The 20,473-nt window shown below is 35.8% G+C and overlaps 1 protein-coding gene across 1 annotated transcript in view; it reads left to right on the top strand.

Moving 5' to 3' along the window:
- LOC127429353 (serine/threonine-protein kinase 26-like) overlaps positions 1-19,919 on the top strand; it is a 43,401-nt gene extending 23,482 nt beyond the window's left edge. Inside the window, exons 3-11 of the mRNA XM_051678335.1 lie at positions 7,508-7,564; positions 7,647-7,755; positions 9,305-9,462; positions 11,089-11,274; positions 11,916-12,061; positions 13,909-14,002; positions 14,270-14,332; positions 17,062-17,198; positions 17,523-19,919. Of these exons, the coding sequence (XP_051534295.1) occupies positions 7,508-7,564; positions 7,647-7,755; positions 9,305-9,462; positions 11,089-11,274; positions 11,916-12,061; positions 13,909-14,002; positions 14,270-14,332; positions 17,062-17,198; positions 17,523-17,538 (966 nt within the window). The 3' untranslated portion in view covers positions 17,539-19,919. The remainder of the gene's footprint in view (positions 1-7,507; positions 7,565-7,646; positions 7,756-9,304; positions 9,463-11,088; positions 11,275-11,915; positions 12,062-13,908; positions 14,003-14,269; positions 14,333-17,061; positions 17,199-17,522) is intronic.
- Positions 19,920-20,473: the final 554 nt, after the last annotated feature.

Genomic DNA, 20,473 nt, shown 5'->3' on the forward strand with positions numbered 1-20,473 from the left:
GGATATCATTTAATGGAGATTTTGGATGCAGACGGTTTGCATGCTTGTAAAGATTTGATGCCACTGTGATGACTCATGGCCAGACCCTTTGTGCTATGTCACAATACCTGTATTTCTGGAAGGCTTCCAGACAGAACATACTCATAGATTTCGTCTGGCCCGTTTGTGAGTGTGTATTAATGCCAGTGTTAAAGTTATTTTTATCCTATGAAAGGTGAAAAATATGTAAGGAATAATTCACGATGGACCGTTGAATTATTGAAAAATAATGCACACCCGAGGTGGTAATGTGGTTACGTGCTTGATTTTCAAGCGAGTCAACGGGCCGGAGTCTATTATTCCGCTTATAACACTGCTACCACACATTAAGACATTGTTCATGGTTTTATCTCGAGGCATTTCTGGTAAAATGCTCTTGTGAGTGGAACTACTTCTGCCATGGATTCAGCATCTTGCTTTGATACAGCCAAGACTTCCTTGCTAGTTTGGAAACGTCCCTTCAGAACTAGCAACGGAGGATAGCGAAGCTTGCGCTGCTTTACTGGAGTAGTAAAGTAGTGTGTGTGTGTGTGTGTGTGTGAGGTTTGTTTTTGAGGGATCGAAAAAAAGAAACTCAAACTGAGAGAGATCAATTCTGGGATTACCTTTTTTGCTGCAGCTCTCTTCAGAAGTAGCATCGCTTCAAAGATGTAAGTTTATGCACTTCTCAGCAGCAGCGAGTGTCACCATTTTTGTATATAGCTTTTCCGATATGAGCCTTAACAACTATTTTCAACCCCACTGAGATGCAGGTGTGCGCTGACATGACGGCTCTGTTTTTTTGCTAGTGAGTGTGTGCGTAATGCATATATGCATGTGTCCGCGTCTGTGAGAGTTTGAGAGGGGGAGCACGAGGGTGTTTCCCACAGATATTTCCAATAATATAGAAACTGTTGTATTGATCAAGTGTGTCTAGCTTTGATACAGCTCAAGCATTTGTTGCTAGTTCGAAAATGTCACTAGATCTAGCAACGGAGGATGTGCTGCTTTTCGGCATTGGAGTAACAAGGTTGATTATTGACATTGATGTTCTTAACTGATTTACTTTAACCAATGTCTTTGTTTATATGGTTATTTTGCTGTGGTATCATGTACGGTGTGTGTGGTTTGAAATGAGAGCGAAAGAGGGAAAGACAGGAAGCCCAAGGACGCTTTTCAATCTAAATTGAAATAAATGTAGGATATTATAGACATTGTCATTCTTATCTGATGTACTGTACTAAGCCAATGCCTTTGTCTTAATTGGTTATTTTGTTGTTGTAGCCTGTAAGGCTCTTTGAAATAACGGAAATAATTTGCAGAAGTGATATGGAACCTTTATGCGGTCAAGACCTGGAACTACTTTATAGCTGTGTGTTTACTTGAAAAATAATTGCACACCTTAGAACGTCCGTCAACCAATCAGAATCAAGCATTCAACAGACCAGTGGTATAAATTGAGGTAACTGTAATGAGCAGAGTTAACTGCCACTGTTGCTAACTGTATTTACTGAAAATATTGCAGTATAAATAGTATTGACTATGGCTGTCTTGCTCTACTGGTACAATCTTAAAGCACTTTGTATTACGCACAGCAAGGTAGGACTTGATCGGCTCAAAATAATGTAGCCAACAATTAAAAGATTGGTATGTTATCTGAAGACAAATAAATATTTCCAGTGTGACTGGTTAAGAACAACTTCCTTAAAGTAATTTAACTTCTGTCCACCTCATCACAAATGCAGTTGAAGTCAGAAGTTTACATACACTTAGGTAGAAGTCATTAAAACTCATTTTTTAACCACTCCATATATTTAATATTAGCTAAATATAGTTTTGGCAAGTCATTTAGGACATCTACTTTGTGCATGACATGAGTAATTTTTCCAACAATTGTTTACATACAGATTGTTTCACTTTTAATTGACTATCACAATTCCAGTGTGCCAGAAGTTTACATACACCAAGTTAACTGTGCCTTTAAGCAGCTTGGAAAATTCCAGAAAATGATGTCAAGCCTTTAGGCAATTAGCCAATTAGTTTCTGATAGGAGGGGTACTGAATTGGAGGTGTACCTGTGGATGTATTTTAAGGCCTACCTTCAAACTCAGTGCCTCTTTGCTTGACATCATGGGAAAATCAAAAGAAATCAGCCAAGACCTCAGAAAATAAATTGTGGACCTCCACAAGTCTGTTGCGAAAAGTGCAAATCAATCCCAGAACAACAGCAAAGGACCTTGTGAAGATACTGGAGGAAACGAGTAGACAAGTATCTATATCCACAGTGAAATGAGTCCTATATCGACATAACCTAAAAGGCTGCTCAGCAAGGAAGAAGCCACTGCTCCAAAACCACCATAAAAAAGCCTTCAGTTACAGTTTGCAAGTGCACATGGGTACAAAGATCTTACTTTGAGAAATGTCCTCTGGTCTAATGAAACAAAAATGTAACTGTTTGGCCATAATGACCATCGTTATGTTTGGAGGAAAAAGGGTGATGGTTGCAAGCTGAAGAACACCATCCCAACCGTGAAGCATGGGTGTGGCAGCATCATGTTGTGGGGGTGCTTTGCTGAAGGAGGGACTGGTGCACTTCACAAAATAGATGGCATCATGAGGAAGGAATATTATGTGGATATATTGAAGCAACATCTCAAGACGTCAGCCAAGAAGTTAAAGCTCGGTTGCAGTGGGTCTTCCAAATGGACAATGACCCCAAGCATACCTCCAAAGTTGTGGCAAAATGGCTTAAGGACAACAAAGTCAAGGTATTGGAGTTGCCATCACAAAGCTCTGACCTCAGTCTGATAGAACATTTGTGGGCAGAACTGAAAAAGCGTGTGCGAGCAAGGAGGCCTACAAACCTGACTCAGTTACACTCAGTTCTGTCTGGAGGAATGGGCCAAAATTCCAGCAACTTATATTGAGAAGCTTGTGGAAGGCTACCCAAAACATTTGAACCAAGTTAAACAATTTAAAGGCAATGCTACCAAATACTAAAAGTGTATGTAAACTTCTGACCCACTGGGAATGTGATGAAAGAAATAAAAGATGAAATAAATCATTATCTCTACTATTATTCTGACATTTCACATTCTTAAAATAGTGATCCTAACTGACTTAAGATGGAATGTTTCTTACGATTAAATGTCAGGAATTGTGAAAAACTGAGTTTAAATGTATTTGGCTATGGTGTATGTAAACTTCTGATTTCAACTGTAGGACAAATTTCCTTTGCTTTATTTGACTTTTTAATTTACCTGTTCTTCATAACAGTTTGAAAAGAATGATTTATGTTTGGCCAAATGTAATTTTAAAGAATCAATCATGTGAGACTTGAGTTAATCATAAGTAGGACTGGGTATTGATACGGATTTCCTGATTTGATACGATTCTGATTTACAAACTCAAATAGATTTGATTCTGATATGAATTGATTCAGTTCTGAATTATTTGGGTATATTTTAGTAGAAAGAAGAAAAGTTCTCTCAGCTAATGCTGTCTATTATACAGGGAACTTTCCAGGCTGTTACATTATGAAAATATTTTAAAAAATGAACAAAAGGTCCCAAACTATGCGTTTCAGTTGCCTTTTATTTAACCGATATAATAATCAACACAACCAAATCTGAAGTAAACTTTAAAGTACAAGTAAAGGATTGATATTTGAATCTTTCAAATAAAGATCGCAATTAACCTTTTAAACTTGGGTGGGCAGCCAGTGGGCCCACAGAGAAAAAGATGATTAACTACAGTCTTGACCACCACAAAATAGGTATCGTTTCAAAGCTTATAAGCTCTACTTTACAATGCATGTAGGCGTTAAGTTTGCTGACAAATCAGAAGTGTTCCGCACTGCACATATTAGTGTAATTAGTAAAAACATCAAACTGATCAAATTTCCATGTGTCATATGTCATTGGAAAGGTCTCAAGGAGTATAATACAACCAGCCTATTTGTTTTATTCGCAGACAAAAAATTTAATGTATTTGGATGCCTAGATCATTAGATAATCCACACAAAGCACAATGTGTACAATAATAAAAACTGGCTAAAAAAAAGTTGGCTTTCCTGAAACAGATGACTTCATCGGAAATGATGTAGTACATTGTCCAGCATCATGGAACGCTAAACCAATCATATTAGGATTCAGATCGCTGCAACCGGAGGTGGAAGTCATCCAAATATGGGCAGAGAGGATCGTTCACTGTAATTATATATGGCCACCAGGAGATAGCAGCAAGTACATGACACAGACTCTATGGCTCAAATGACAGAATGGAACGGAATGAGATCTCTTTACTCATGCCTTCATGCTTTGGATAGAGAGCACACCTTTAGTTATTGTTGTATTTGCATGTGTAATCAGTTCTTATTACAGATGTGCGGAACGACTAATTTCACTGACGTCTAAAGGAAAATTTTGGAGTCGACTAGTCTAAAAGAAATTATCAGAAAAGTCAAAAAACGTTGTGTTTATGCGGCCCATTTAAAATACTTATTCTCTGCCAACAACAGCCAAATCCAACACACAATTTTGCTGAAAAGGGGCACTTACCTGCGACGTGCTTGCCTTGCATTATGATCATTGTACATTTTAAATATAAAACATGACATGCAATCACTGAATCAGCGTTAGAGAATACAGGCATATTAATTGAAAACAATTGAATGAATCGTGCAGGACCAATAGAGCAACCCTAATAACCTGTTTTTAACAGAATTCACTAAATAAAAGTTACTTAAAATATTAAAACAATCAGGACATTGTTGAAAATATTTAACAGGCAAGCCAAATCTAAGAGAGAAAAAATTAGCTGAAAAGTGCATTAGTCTATGATCTAATATGACAGCTATTCGGTTAAGAATGTTAACCAATAACAGTTACGAAGTAAAAATAATTAAATAGCTATGATGGAAAAAATAGGCTTGTGAGAAATATACAATAAACCTTATGTATTGTTCTAAACATGACGTGCACACAGAATAAAAGATAGTTTAACCAGTTAAGCAGTCAGCACATCATTTCAAATATCATTTTTGTTTAGCAGGGTAAAAAAAGTCACATCTAGCCTAAAATAGTCATTTTCTAGGCTACTTAATCAAAAGCATACATTTTTGATGAGCAAAATTTCTGTCAACATGGTTCGGTGAAAGACGGGATCTGACTCACCTGAGGTGATTATCCTACACTTAAAAAGCCCACTCGGCGGAAAATAACATGCAAGCTCGCACAGATTTAGCGAAGACTCAGATGTGAAAACATCCACAGCGACTTGCAAGCCAAAGTTTCAGAAATCACTTCCTGCACCACCGACGTGATTTCTATAGCTATTTCGCTCATCTCTGCTCCAGATATCCTCTTTTTAATAATATTTGTATTATTAATTATATTTAAAATGAGTAACATTAACATGCCAGTAATTTAAGCACAGCCTTTGTAATAATATAAAACCAAACGTAAATTTTATGTTGAGCAGTTTAATGTGGAAAAATGTAGACCGATTAGCAATTCCAGTGTTGACTAGCAGCATCAGAACCATTTAGTCGACTAGTCTTGCACATCTCTAGTTCTTATATACAATAATTATGTTTTATTTGTTTGGAGAGGTTTTTGGACAGTAGGATAAATAATTTTGTAATGCTATAACTTTTGATTGCTGTGTTGTATCAACACAAACTTTTATTCAGGTACAGGTGACATGATTGGGAACAAAATAAAAGGCAGTTTTTCTGAGCCACCTTATTTACAATCTGAAAAATAAGTAAATTTTTGGCTCAAGTTTTAGCTTAAAGGGTTAATCATAAATCAATATTTTAACCCAGTTAATCAATGACGCACCAAAATAAGTTCTTGGCCCAAAAAAAAAAGGCTGGAGGCACTGGGCTGAAAGACGGTGTAGTTATACATGTGTCAATGTAATAATAACTTTTAAACAAACACTATTGAAAACTGAACACAGTGATATCAAAATAACTCTCAAACTGATTTTTACATACCATAAGCACAGATTTGTACTAAGGCTGTCAATTTCGAATATTCATCGAATTTAGGATAGAAATCACATTCGAATGCTAAAATGAGCATTCAAAGTTTGGATGTGTGCCTAGAACTGATGATGACTTACATTCTTGGGCTTAAACAGGCACAATGCAATAAATAACGTGGTAGTCTCGAGACGCATTATAAAGATTGAATTTCCTTTTAAATTGATAAAATGCATCGTTACCGCATGAGACGCTGAAAAAAACAGCGAGATATGACGCACGTCTGTCTAGCGCATGCTTGCATAGAAAAAGACTTACACGTCTATAGTGAAAGGTGGAGGTCTTTGGTTATTGTGTCTTGACTATGCCTTACTCTCTCATCAGCGTCTCACTGCATAAGCATTATGTATGTACATACAATTGTATTTAATGAAAAACACTGTGGTACCACTGGTATCATGAAATTTGAGTTCATGGCACTGGTATAGGGTACTGTGCAACACTAAGTTAATTTAGAACCGTCTGTTGAACTGTTTCTCTTGTTTACTTTTTACTTAATATTTGAAAATATGAACTGGCTAAATCTTTTGACTTCATTTTTTTTAACAGCCAGATATGTTCTTTGCAGTAATCGCTATAACACAGTGCTGATTGGTTATATTTATATTTTGTGCCCTCTTGTGGACATAGGAGACAACGTTGATTTAAAATTGTCTTTTAGATTTTCCCCCTACCTAAAATATTGTACCTAAAATTAAAATATTAAATTAATTGTGGTAATATTTAATGAAAAACCCTGTTGACAGCCCTAATCTGTACACTAAAATGTATTTCATGAGTTGTTGTGTTGATTACTGTCTTTATAATGCAAACAGAAAAATAAGTGCATGCATACTGTCTGTTACAGAATGGGACACACTGTTTTTTATAAAGTCTATAAGAGGCCTGTCTTGGTGAATACAAGCGCAAATATGCATTCTAGTTTAGTATTTTAATTGCCTCGCATTTATGCGATTAAATTACATTTGGACCTCAATATGATTCCACAGTCTTCACTCGTCACACGCCTGGATTTCTCTGTGTGCATCTGATCATGCATCATACAGAGAGGGTGTGCGTGTCTCATGTGTAAACATGCTCTATTTCCAGCAGGATATCATCATGGGCCAGCATTTACAGTAAATACGATTAAACCCGTGTAATTTCACTTGCATGCTACTTTTTCTGCAAGTTAAAGATGATGTGCAAATTAGCAAATTAGCAATTAGCAAATCTAATTTAAATACCTCATACAGACAATATATTAAACAAAGCATTTATATAATCTCATGCCAGTAATTTAATAATATAATAAGTCAGATTTAAGCTTGTTAAAGTAATTTTGAAGGTCCAAATAATGTGTGCATGTCAATGCAAATTCTCACTTGTGCCTGTCATAAGAGAATTGGTTTCCTAGCCCTGACATCATTAATCACCATTTCTATTGTTGTTTTTCTTTAGGGCAGCAAACTATGGATCATAATGGAATATCTGGGTGGAGGTTCAGCTCTGGATCTGGTAAGCACTTTGATGATGTCTGTCAGTGTCCTGTAATGTGTCCTAAACCCTCAACCTAAAGTGTGTATGTGTGTGCGTGCAGCTGAGAGCCGGACCCTTTGATGAATACCAGATAGCCACTATGCTGAAGGAGATTCTGAAAGGTTTGGACTACCTGCACTCCGAGAAGAAAATCCACAGGGACATAAAAGGTGTGTGTGCATCGCATTAACCTCTGTGTGAAGAATATTTGTGTTTGCGCGAGATGAGTGGGTGTGACTCCTTTGTTTTTCCACTGCTGTTTGTTTTTCCACTTGTTTGAACTGCACAGGGTGAGGTAGATTCCAGCTGGCTTGTCTAAAAATCGTTGCACTGATTGATGTTTTGTCCTTAATTTTTGTTCAGTGTTTTTTTTAAAAAAAAAAATTTTTTTTTGTGATTTAATTCTACTTTTAAAAAAAAAAAAAAAAAAAAAAAAAAAACATTTGAATGATAAGACATATAAAATAAAATAATTTCAGAATTAAAATGAGACTTTGAGAAAGACTCCTCAAATGACATGTTCAAGACTCTAAATTTTAAATCCTGTAATTGTAAAACAATTATAGCACTTCAGTGTTTCAAGTTTTGTCATTTCTAAATGTGGGTTTAGAGTTGGGTTTGACAATTCATTTAGACTATATTCACAGTAAAATATGTGCTAGGGCTGTTCAGTATATATAAAAAGTAATTGTGATTTTGTTTATGGCTGTTGATTAATTCTGAAAACTTTCCATTTAAATATACTTCTGTTGTGTTAAAGGTTTCTATTTACATGTCAGTCCCAGACCATGTTCATTGAGCAATGAAACGGCAAAGATGAATAATAGACATTGTAAACAGTGATGTAAAGGTCGACCTATTGTGTATTTTGCAGATACCTTTAGCTAAGGTGTTGTAAAAGGCTGATAACAGATTAATCGGCCGTTAGTTATTAAAATCGATTTATTGAATGTTAAAAAAAAAAAAACATTTATTCAACTTTCCTTACTGTGTCATGCAAAGACATGGAGGTAACAGTCCAAAATTAATAAAATCCTAGATTGTGTTACCAGAATCCCAATAATAACCAGTAATCTGGTATTATATAAAAACAGTATTATATAAAAATACTTTTTTCCTCTTCTCTAGGGACACTGTCAATCAAAGTTTACTTGAACTTTAACTTAAAATTATGATTGACTTATATCTACTTAACAACAAATCCTCTTCAGAGCGCTCATTTTTATAACCTTACTGTAACAAATTGGATGCCCTCAACCCCCAAAAATAAAAACTCATCAGATTTGCATGAATCATATGTGAGATTTATTTTATTCAAAACCGCCAGTTAAGACAAAAGGTTTGCAGTTTTTATCCTTGACTTTGTAATCTTGTTCTAACCATTAGAACAGCTAATGTTAGCTGACAATTGGAGAGAATGCTAACAATTAATGATAAACAAAAAATAGTCAAACCTCCTATTCAATTTTGGATTCAAAAGTAATTAGACTTCATCAGTTCCTTAAAGCTGATGCACTGATGTTACAACTGGGTATGAAATTTTAATTAAACATTAATTGTTAATCTTTAAATCATCAAGTACTAATGAATTTGGACTTTCATCCCTTATTGCTTTTAAGTATTAATTGAAGCGGTCAACTTGAGATGAGATTTCGTTCAAAAGCCCAAACAGTTTAGTGTCTAAGTCTGTTTATCTCATGAACTTTTGCATTGTTACAGCCGCCAATGTGCTGTTGTCTGAGTGCGGGGAGGTGAAACTGGCAGACTTCGGTGTGGCGGGGCAGCTGACGGACACACAAATCAAAAGGGAGACGTTTGTGGGCACACCGTTCTGGATGGCCCCGGAAGTCATCCAACAGTCCGCCTATGACTCAAAGGTACATCACCCTTTCCTGAATTGATACACTCCCCATTTCAACTAACACGCCTTATACAGTTACAAAAGCAGCCTGCAGGCTTGTTAATCATGCCATCTGTCCGAATGTTCTTAATAGAATCACTTTCACAAGGCACTTTCCTATATAGAGCAGGGCCAGTATTCGCAAAAAAATCTTAAGGCTGAAACTAGCACCTAACACGGAAATTTAGGAGCAACTCTTAAAAATTAGGGGTGTGTCACTCCTAATTTTGGGACTAGTAAAATTTTCATCTAAGTAATTCATGAAGCATTTTAATGCTAAAAGTAGCTCCTAAACCCACAACAACTTGGAAGTCCTCCTGAGGACATCCTTAAGAGTGACTCACAAATGAATCCAGATACATGGCTGCTGTCATTAATCCACATTAAAAACAATATATTAGAATATTATTATGACATTGACCGTTAAAAAAGGTATCGCCTGAATTGCGGGGGTGTTTTCATTATTGTAAACTTAGAGATGCAGTTACCTCTCCCACAAACTGAAATAACCAAATTACACCAAAGATAAAGATTTTGACAACTCTGCACTCCCTGGCCACATCAAAATAAAACTGTGTAGCACAGATGAATTGGGAATTTCTGTCATCTGTCAGCAGAATCATCTATCAAGCTATATATGCCCTCTCCAGACCACACAGCTTCCGACAATTCATAGTGTATTTTTTCATGTGGATGCGCACTCGCTGCGGAGAAAAGGGGGCATTCACTGGGAATCACAGCAATCCAGTGAATCCCAGTGTTTTGATGCTGTTGACTGGATGCACGCTCGTTTCGTTACATCAACACAGGGTGAAGAAATGTTCATCAACTGATCCATGCATCCATGGCAACGAGGTCAACCTCGCCTTACTCTTATCTTAAGATTTCCTTACTAAAACTTGCTCTTAGCAGTTTTAGTGAGTGGTAAGTTAAAAAAATTTGTGAATACGGGCCCAGGTTTTTAGTTGAGCAGTAAGGTTGTTAAGGCTATAGAGCACAACAGTCTTAAAGGTTTATAACTTATAAACCTTTAAAGACAGACTTACTGTGAATTCTGTGATGTTTTGTCATATTAGTTGGTTGGTGTCACTAAAAAAAAAAAAAAAAAGTACAGGAAATTCTATGATTATTAAACATTTTAATTATAATATATAGATTCTTATATTTTATTTGTATATTTTATATTTTATTAACATAATCGTGTTGCAGGTAATTAAGTCATCCATGTCTCAATGTTCAGTGAATACTTACTAGTGCCTGAGATTGTCTTTTGTGATATACTACTGATTCACTACATAGGCAGCTAGAGAGCGAGATGCACCTTAATGGTGCTTTCCTTGGTTCGTTTGGTCGGTGTGAGAGTGAATTTCTGAACTCAGGTGTGCTCCAGTGAGTCTGCTTGAACAGATGGTTCATGTGAACTCTAGTACATGTTAATTTTATTCATCATAATTCCTACTTCTCATAGAGCTCATAAGTATGAACTTCCCAGGAGGACTTAAAAGCAGCATCATTTCCTTACTTAACTAAACAGATATCTCGCTCATTCTTGCTTTGATTACATAAAATGCCAGTCTGCTTGCAAAGTTGTTTTTGTTCTCAGGCTGATATTTGGTCTCTGGGGATCACTGCCATTGAGCTGGCGAAGGGCGAGCCCCCCAACTCAGACATGCACCCTATGAGGGTTCTCTTCCACATCCCAAAGAACATGCCCCCCACCCTCAACGGAGACTTCTCCAAGATCTTCAAAGAGTTTGTGGACTCCTGTCTTAATAAAGACCCTGCGTTTGTAAGCACAGATACATGCTTGCTTTCTAATACAGGAATGTGTTTTTTGTTACACTAGATACAATGCACCAAATGGCACAAGCAGGGTCAAAAATGTACTGTTTTCCACACCTGCCAATAGTGGGTGAATTGAGTTTACCACCTGTAAATATTTGTTGCCTGCCATAACACTAAGCATAATTTTTATTAAATTTTACTTATCCCCATGAAAATGAAATTTCGCGTTAAAATTGCACTTGTCACAAAAACATGAAGACCCACAGAGATTTTGTGCCTCATTTTTCAATTTGGTGGCTTAGTGCAAGGAATATTTTTAGTATGTGTTGCCTCATGGAGTTCTGGAAAAAAAAAAAACTTGTCATCCTATATAAAAAAAAAAATTACAAAAAATTCTTACAGGTAAAAGTTGTTGGACGACATAGATTTATTTGATTTAAATCACTAATTTCACGTATAGCATTCTTGCAGTTATGTAATCATTATGTTGCAGTTCCTTATGAAGTTACCAGCAACTGGTAGCAAATTTTTATTGGCATTTGGTGATTGGCTTGTGTCCATATTGGACCTTGGGCACAAGTCTCCTACAGTTGTGTTTTTAGAATGATGAAGTTAACAAAATGTTATATTGTCTGCCTTTCTCAGAGGCCAACAGCAAAGGAGCTCTTGAAGCACAAGTTCATCATTAAATATGCCAAGAAGATGTCCTACCTCACTGAGCTCATTGACAGGCTAAAGCGCTGGAAGGCTGAAGGCCACAGCGATGGAGAATCCAGCTCCGACTCAGACTCGTGAGCATGCTGCACAAACAACACACACACACTCCACACCAACAGGATTAGTTTTCAAAACAGTGTTTGAGTTGCAATGTTTTACAAGCACATCTGTAATTCATGTAAATCGGATGGAATTGAGATCTCTGTAGTTTTTATTGTCTGTTGTCTGAATGTGGGCATTACAGAAGGTCGCGTGCTCTGGATGCCTGCATTGCAAAATGCGAAAGCCTTCAAGTAAGACTATGTATCACTATGTGATATAAAAATAATGTTAGAATTATAAGAAAATGTGAGGATCACAGCTGATAGTTTGAGCCGTTTTGAGCAGTCCTTGATCAGACACTCCTTATTGATTTACATTTTTTTATTTTTTTACGTTGGGATGGGATACCAGAGGTACTTGAAACACAAACTGTTATTTTACCCAGAAAGTTGGCAACTAGGCAGTGCAGTGAGAAATTAAGCTTGAATTATAGTATTTGACCAGTCAAAATGAACAAAAGTGTAGCGCTAACAAATGGGTAATTTGCTCCTTAATTTTTGAACAGGTTGTTTGAGAAAAACAAACATATTACATTTGGACAGGATTAAAATAAAGTTTGTCTGTGAAAAACTAAATTTAATCTCAGCCCCCCTGAATATCTGTGACTCTGCAATCAGCAGGAAAATCTGTGATCGCTCATTGTGAGCTTCAGTTTGAAGCGTTGACAATAGTGCGGACCAATAGCATTGGAGTGCTGGCTGTGAATCAGCATATCATTGGTTTTACCCACTGAACGAATACACCCCTTCACTGAACCAGTCAGTGATTTGAGTTTGAACGGGAGGTCATCTCGTTCGTGAAGGAGCGAGAATCAGGATCTGTTAACCAACTGAAGGTGAGGACGAATGTCATTAATTTAGTTTGGTAATCTCATACAACAAGGAGAGAAAGTGGCTGGATGAATTATGAGGAAATGTGACTGATAACATTTAAGATAACATCAGGAAGTAATTGAATCACTGAATTATTTTTAGGCTAATATTGTTGTTTTTTGTGTAGTTATGCACGGCAGTTAGATATGCTAGTTAGATACATGCACAAAATGATAGCTATGCTTTGTTGTCATTTGTGGGGAAACGCTTGTGATGCTTAAACACTGCTGAGTTCTCTCAGATTTGTAGACATGGCAATTTTAATAAGGTATAATCAGACTTGTTTTTGTTGTGAACGAATCTGTGCTTTATCAATGGTTTAATGACCGACTCAAAACACAAGACGTTCATTTGTTGCCACCTACTGGTTAAGGTGTGTTTTACAAAAATAGTCAGTGAATGACTCCGTGAATGTATCTGAATGAATCTTTTTGGTGAGTGAATTCAAAAGACTCGACACAAGTTAATGACACAGAGAAACATCATCTGGAATTAATTCACTATTAATACATGTTTCATTTATTGTTGTAAGAGGTTTTTGTGGTGTTTGATATAACTTTAAACTGTAGAAGTTATCAAATGATTGATTCATGTTCTAGAATTTTTGTTAAATGATTAGGACACATGAAACGTGTTGCCAATAAATAGACAGTTACAATAATATGTGGTTTGTCTGTATTCTTTAAGTGAATTAATTTTGTTAACTTAAATGTTTATTGTAGAAAATGACAATATTCTGAATGAATTTTAGCTGGCTAGTTTAAATTATTTTTAAAAAACTGTAAAAAAACAAAAAACAAAAACAAAAAAACACCACACATCTTAGTGTCATTTGGGGGTTGCTTTCTTCCATTCTCTTGAAATCTCATGAAAACTGTCAATAATTTTGACAACATTGTTGGTTGACAACAATGATGGCCATCTGATGGAATCTGTATGTCTAATAGGGAGCCCAGCGGTAGGGACAATGACTCGTCTCCTGAATGGTCCTTCACCACTGTTCGCAAGAAGAAGCCAGACAAGAAGCAGCCCAATGGAGTGGTGAGTTGGATTATGGTTTCGATATTCTTGGTTGACTGAACTAAAACTGGTTGTTAAAGGGTTAATTGACCCAAATATGAAGATTCTGTCATTAACTCAAATGAGATGAAAGTGAAGGGTGACCGATGCCTTCTTCCTAACATCTCATGCGTTACACGGAAGAAAGTCCGTGTAACGCATGGGTTTGGAACAACATTAGATTGTTGCAGTGGTGAACACTGAGCTGTCACTTACCAGTTCTTGTGTTTTTCAATCTTCTCCCTTCAGGATGAAGAAGTGCAGAAGAAATCTGCCAGCTTAACCACAGTCATGATTCCTGTGTTCTCTGAGGTAGGAGATCTAGGCTTCTCATATCTCACAGTTCGGCTAATAGAGCACAACAATGGTGGCCCAGAAGTAAAAATGACATTCACAATCTGCATAGAGGAATATATTTAAGCAATAACACAAACCTTTCAAGAAAGAGCTACCATGAGCTCTGAGGATAAGCAATGGTATATGCTTCTGTAGAAGCCACAAGTCAGCGTTATTTCAACTTCAGATCCACCGATCAGTAGGGCTGGGGAAAAAAAAATTATATTCTGTTACAAATCACGATTCTTGAGCCAAACGATTTTAATATCGTCTCCCTGATGAAAAATCTATTAACATTTCTCAACATGTTTATCTTAATGCTTCAGTGATTAATAGATAAATATAGGAAGCTGTATTAGTGCAGAGTTCCACACTAACAGGTTTTCTTTCTGAGACATTTTGTCCCTTTAATTCTTTACATTTAGTCCTTAAGTGCACAGCTTCTACAGCCATCAAGCTCCGTTTGTTCATTGTCGGATGTCAAAATCCATTGTGATCAATGTTCCTGTTATTATGCATAATCCAAAGGTTTATTTGAGAGGTGTTGTGGAGAGTATTTGCCCGGTGTCACTCTGCAGATTCTGTCTGACACTGCTTTAATAAATAGTTTAACTGTAAAAAGGCTTATCAAACTGTTAGATGCTGGAAACTACATCGCGCCCCCAAAATATTTATAATCTAACAGCAAGGGTATTCAGGCGCAGTGGGAGGAAATTTTGCGCATTTACCCACCACTGTTGATAAGAAATGCCTCTAGACACAAAGACACGTGCTTGATGAAACACACCTGTGTATATTTTGAAGAACAGAGGAAAGAAATGCTGCCAATGCGGGTGTCTGATATGCTATTTTGTTCATAAGTTTATTTGCGCTTTGGCACCAACGCGTGCAGCGCGATCGTTTCTTGGAAAAAAATTGTGAGTTCTCACTTTTTTCTTTGAGAATGCTGCTTATTATCTCAGACTCTCAGGATGAATATGCAAATAACACGCAAAGACTATGGGACTATAGGTGAAGTGTCGTGTCATAATTCAGCCCCAGAAATGGTCCTTGAACAAGTTTACTCTTTAGCCTCCATTTGTATGTTGCAGAATTAAATTATGATGATAGTAATAGCCTATGGTAATATATATTTTCTAAAATAACTAAATTAGTTTGATAAGTTAAAATGATGAATATATTTAGCCTATTTGTTGAATACAAATGGGCAGCCTTATACATGGGTTCCTTTGCACTAATTAGTCACTTAGCTCAGACAACGCAATGACTGGTCCATTGGTAGTGTTAAATTAGTTTTAAACATCCCTACCTTTTACCTGCAAATTATATATTACAGAGTAAAAACAATTGCCATTTCAGATACAACTGTTCTTCAATAGACATTTCTTTCTGAGAAAAAGGACTTAACAATTTTTATCTTTTCATGATTTTTTTTTATATCAAAACATCAAATCGCAATACTTACAGAATTGCAATATCGCAATACATATCGAATCGGCTAGGAAATATCGCTGTAATATCGAATTAGGAGGTCTGTGGCAATTCCCAGCCCTACCGAATAGAGAAGTTTGTGTTGGCACAGATAAGGAATCTCATGTCTTTACAATGTAATGCACCATGGTATCCTTGACTGATTTGATGGGTTTTTTGGTAGGCAATCAGAAAAAAAAAAATGCAATTAATGCAGTATCTTTTTAATTTTTTTTATTTCCTGAAACTTCTCTAATGTGTTTCCCCACTTCCTGTGGCTAAAATTGGTATATATAAATTTCCAGTAGATACACGCTCGACTTGACTGCACATCCTAGCACAGAAACTGATTGTGTGGAACAGTGCTTGCTTGTTCATTACGCAAGACGCATTTCCTGGGCATAATAAACATGGGAGCGGATTTACTGTTGGGAGAATGGAGACTTCACCTGCAAGCCAGGTGTGGGAGAGATACGGGCAAGCTGTTGTACTGTATCTCTTCGCATCACCTGAAAACGCTCACTCGCTGTCATCTGAACCACACACACTGGGTCTCTCGCGCGTTTGACCCAGTGTGTGTGCAAAAGAGACTGAATGGCAGCCACAGAAAATACTAGTTGTGATATTTTAAACTCCAGAAAATGTAACTTTAGCATTCAATATGTTTAAAATCTGTATTTATAGTGTCTAATAATGCATTGGAAATTTACACGCAGAGCTCAGTTCAATGAATCCTTGATTCCTTGGTCATTTTGACCTAGAATGCAAAATGTGTTAGTACAAAATGAACTCAACACAAGGGTTACTTTTTATTTTTTATTTTTTTAAACCCCAAACTAACTGAGAAACACTGGAAGGCAACATGCCATTTTTATTTTCTGCTCAGGTGGCTGAAGCTCCACCCAATATAAATGGGTTTTAAGTGAACACCCCCAAAGTCTTCCTCGGATAGATCGACTAACTCAATGGTTTGGACTGTAGGCCAGTCATAGATTGTTTTGATAGATTTTCAATTATATGGAAAGAAAACAAACAATATATTTACTTCGAAAGCCACTTTTTGCCGTTTCTATTAAAAGTTTTTGATTAATTTGATTAGTTAATCGACATTTAATGTAACATTTGAATCAATTTAGAGCCCTAGTAATTGTTCATTGTTCTTTATAGTCACAAAAATTATAACAGGATTGCTGACCATTGAACCACACTTACGTTTGTGTGACTGTTGTTTTTAGTTGAAATCACAGCACAGAGATGAAGAGATGACAAGAGGAGTGATCGAGGAGCTGGAGAAGAGCCTGTACATGGCTGAGGACCTCTGCCCTGGTGTCACAGATAGAATGATCAGCCACATCTTGGAGAGGGTGCAGAGGTCAGACTGACATCCACACCAATACACAACATAAACCATTCTTATGTTTCATCCATGTAGAGATCTTTAAAGAAAACAATTCTGTCATTATGTAGGACTTGTTTTCCATGGAACACAAAAGACAGAAAGGTACTTGATAGAAATTGATAGAAGACAATCAGTACTATACAGAACGTAGATCATACCATATATAATAAAAAATAAAGAAAATTGTAAGAAAAAGATGCATAATTTACACAATATGCACCATTTACATAGACGTGAGGTTGAGTGAATGATTTTTATTAGAACTATCTCTTTAAACATGCTCCTCTGTCTCTACAGGTTCTCTGTGAGTTAGTGCAGAGCTGCATTGGGTCGATCCGAACACAAAACCCTGGAGGACACGAGTGAGAGTCAGGTCTCCTGATCACTGCACCTTAACACACTCACTCTGTTTCTTTCACACTCAAACACACTCTCACATGTACAGAGAACGGAGGGACGTCGAGTTGCACATACTATCTCATAACCAAAAGGAATTTTAGTTTTTCTCCCAAAGAATGAATATATATATAGTGTGTTCAGTTGTATTTATATCATTTTGCCATGTGCTTTTATATTAGTCTTCAGCTGGTGCCCAAGAATGTGTGCGTTACTGTTATTTTACTCCATATTTTACTTTGAAAGACACAAACTATCCCTACTGGTTAAATAGATCTTCTGCAGAGCGTTAGGGCATATCTTTGCTTCATATATCTATATATTTGATATCCCAATCCAGTTACGTTTTATTTTAAAATTTAAACTACGATCAGTAGTATTTATGTGTGGGAGATTAAACAGTGTCTTTGTCTTGGTTTGGGATTTCTCTTAATACGCTCTACACACTGTTACCTGTAGCATTACAGAACTGCTGTATGGAATTACATGCATATCATATCAGTCAAGCAAATAAAAATACCTCAGATTAAGCAAGCATTTTAAAGAAGAACATTGCTCCTGGTCTAGTGTAGATCAAGTTTAATTTAAACTGCTGGGAAAATGGGAGAGGAATTTTGCTGTGCAAAAGCTACCTCCACCACTGATCCATAACATTAGGTTTTTTTTTTTTTTTTAAATTGGCAAGGTAATTCATTTTGAAAGTTCTAGACCTTTTATATACAAAATACTAAGGGGCCCATTTCTGTCACACACAAAAAAGAAAAAAAAAAAGTGCTTTGGCAAGTCATAATTATTCATAAAAAATAATATAATTAACTATGATTTTGACTTATGTCATGAATCTCATATGTATGACTTTCTATCTCATAATTTTGACTACCTCATAATTTCGAGTTAGTGTCTCATAATTATGACCTATAATCTCATAATTGTGACTATGTCATAATCTGAGATACTAAATAATTATGGTAAAGTTGTAATTCTGAGATTATTAGTCAATTATAAGATACTAAATCAAAACTGAGAGCCAATTGAGATTATATCTCAGAATTTTCTCATCTCATAATGATTTAGTATCTCACTGACTTAGATGTGACTTTCTTTAAATTATGACTTTCTAAGTCATAATAATGAGATACTAAATCATTATAATTTTGAATTCTCATAATTTGATCTCAATGATTTGGTATTTATTTAATAATGATTTATAAGTCATAATGATGAGATAATGAGTCATTAATATATAATGATCAAAATTTCAAAATTATACTAAGTCATTATTAAAGTTAAAATTGTGAGGGAGTAATTCAATTATATTATATCTTATTATATTATATTCAAATTTGAGAATCTAACAATCATGATTTAATATTTCATAATTATCACATACCAAAGCATGCTTTTTTTTTTTTCTTCCTCTTCTTCCAATGGGTGGAAATGGGCTTCCATAAAATACAGGAATGTCAGGATAAGATGCTATCCGCTTTTGTCGCAAAATATTTTGCCCTTCATTTCTCAGTGATGCCCACTTTTACAGTGTATTGTTTTTGAGTTAATATTTTTATATATAAAATTAGAGTTACTGTATTTTTGAAGGAAATATGCACTTGCAAACACTTTGTATGGGCGGGCCTGTTTTATACTTTCAAAGCTCTCTTTCTGTGCAGACATTCCACTTTCTATGCGTAGATCTCAAGGGTCATTCTACTCTAGCCAGTGGGGAAATTTGCAGTTAAACTTCCCAAAATAACAGTGCATCATGCTTACGTTGGGGGCAGAATAGAAACTTGGCTATCATGCGCTATAAAACTGTTTTATTTAGACAGATTCTTTGTTTTATGTATTATATAGTTTCCTATGATGAGGGATATTTCTTTTATTTTGCCAAGCTTGTAAAGGGTGCCATCACTGGTATGGTGGTGATGTCATATGTGCTCCTATTGGCTTGAAGAGACTATGCCAACATTACATCACATTGTGCCTAATGTTCACTTCTTAATGTATATGTGATGTCTTCTCAAACAGCTTTAAAATGAACACATTGCCAGACTGCTGGAAAATTTTAGAGCAATAAAGGTGTTTAGTAAAAGTTTTTATAATTCTTCATAGAAATGTAGATGCAGAAGCTAGGTTTTGTAAATTTCTTCATCAAAGCTTTTGTAAATGAAGATTGCCACACAAATCTTTCAAGGCTGTACCATATATATATTTGCTGTTCTCTTCCTTATTTGACTTCAACTGTTACAAATTAGTTTTTGTTTGGTGTGGCAAATAAAGATGTAAATTATGACCTTTGAATCTGATTGTATGCTTTTTTCCTGTGATAGAAAATTTCCACTTATTGCACACATTCACTTAATAAACTGTACGTTTAAAATTATGAAATCACACAATATGGTCCAATAGAAAGTATTTATTTTAAATGCTTTTATTATCCTGTATATTTTTACAATTTTACTCAAAATATGATATCTCAAAATATACCCAGGAAGAGATTTTTTTTAGTAGGTAAAGATGCTCTGAAAGGTATGGATGGATATTAACACTTATTTTCTTTTCAATCCGATACCAAGTACTATCAAAACTGGTATTTATACCAATAACGATACCTCTATTACATGGATGTTTGCGAGTTGTGATGAGAAGTTATTTTATTTTTTCCCTCTTCAAAGCTTATGATATTCGTGGGAAATAAATAATACAACCACTAGTTTAAAAAAAGAAATTAGAATCCGTATTATATGTGAGGATCAATCCTCTTGATACAACATCAGCATCGGAAGTATCAGTACTTTAGGATTGATCCACACATCTCTACTGAAAGGTAGATACACCTATGCATCCTAAAGGAA

This window comes from Myxocyprinus asiaticus, chromosome 38, assembly GCF_019703515.2.
Source record: "Myxocyprinus asiaticus isolate MX2 ecotype Aquarium Trade chromosome 38, UBuf_Myxa_2, whole genome shotgun sequence".
NCBI lineage: Eukaryota > Metazoa > Chordata > Actinopteri > Cypriniformes > Catostomidae > Myxocyprinus > Myxocyprinus asiaticus.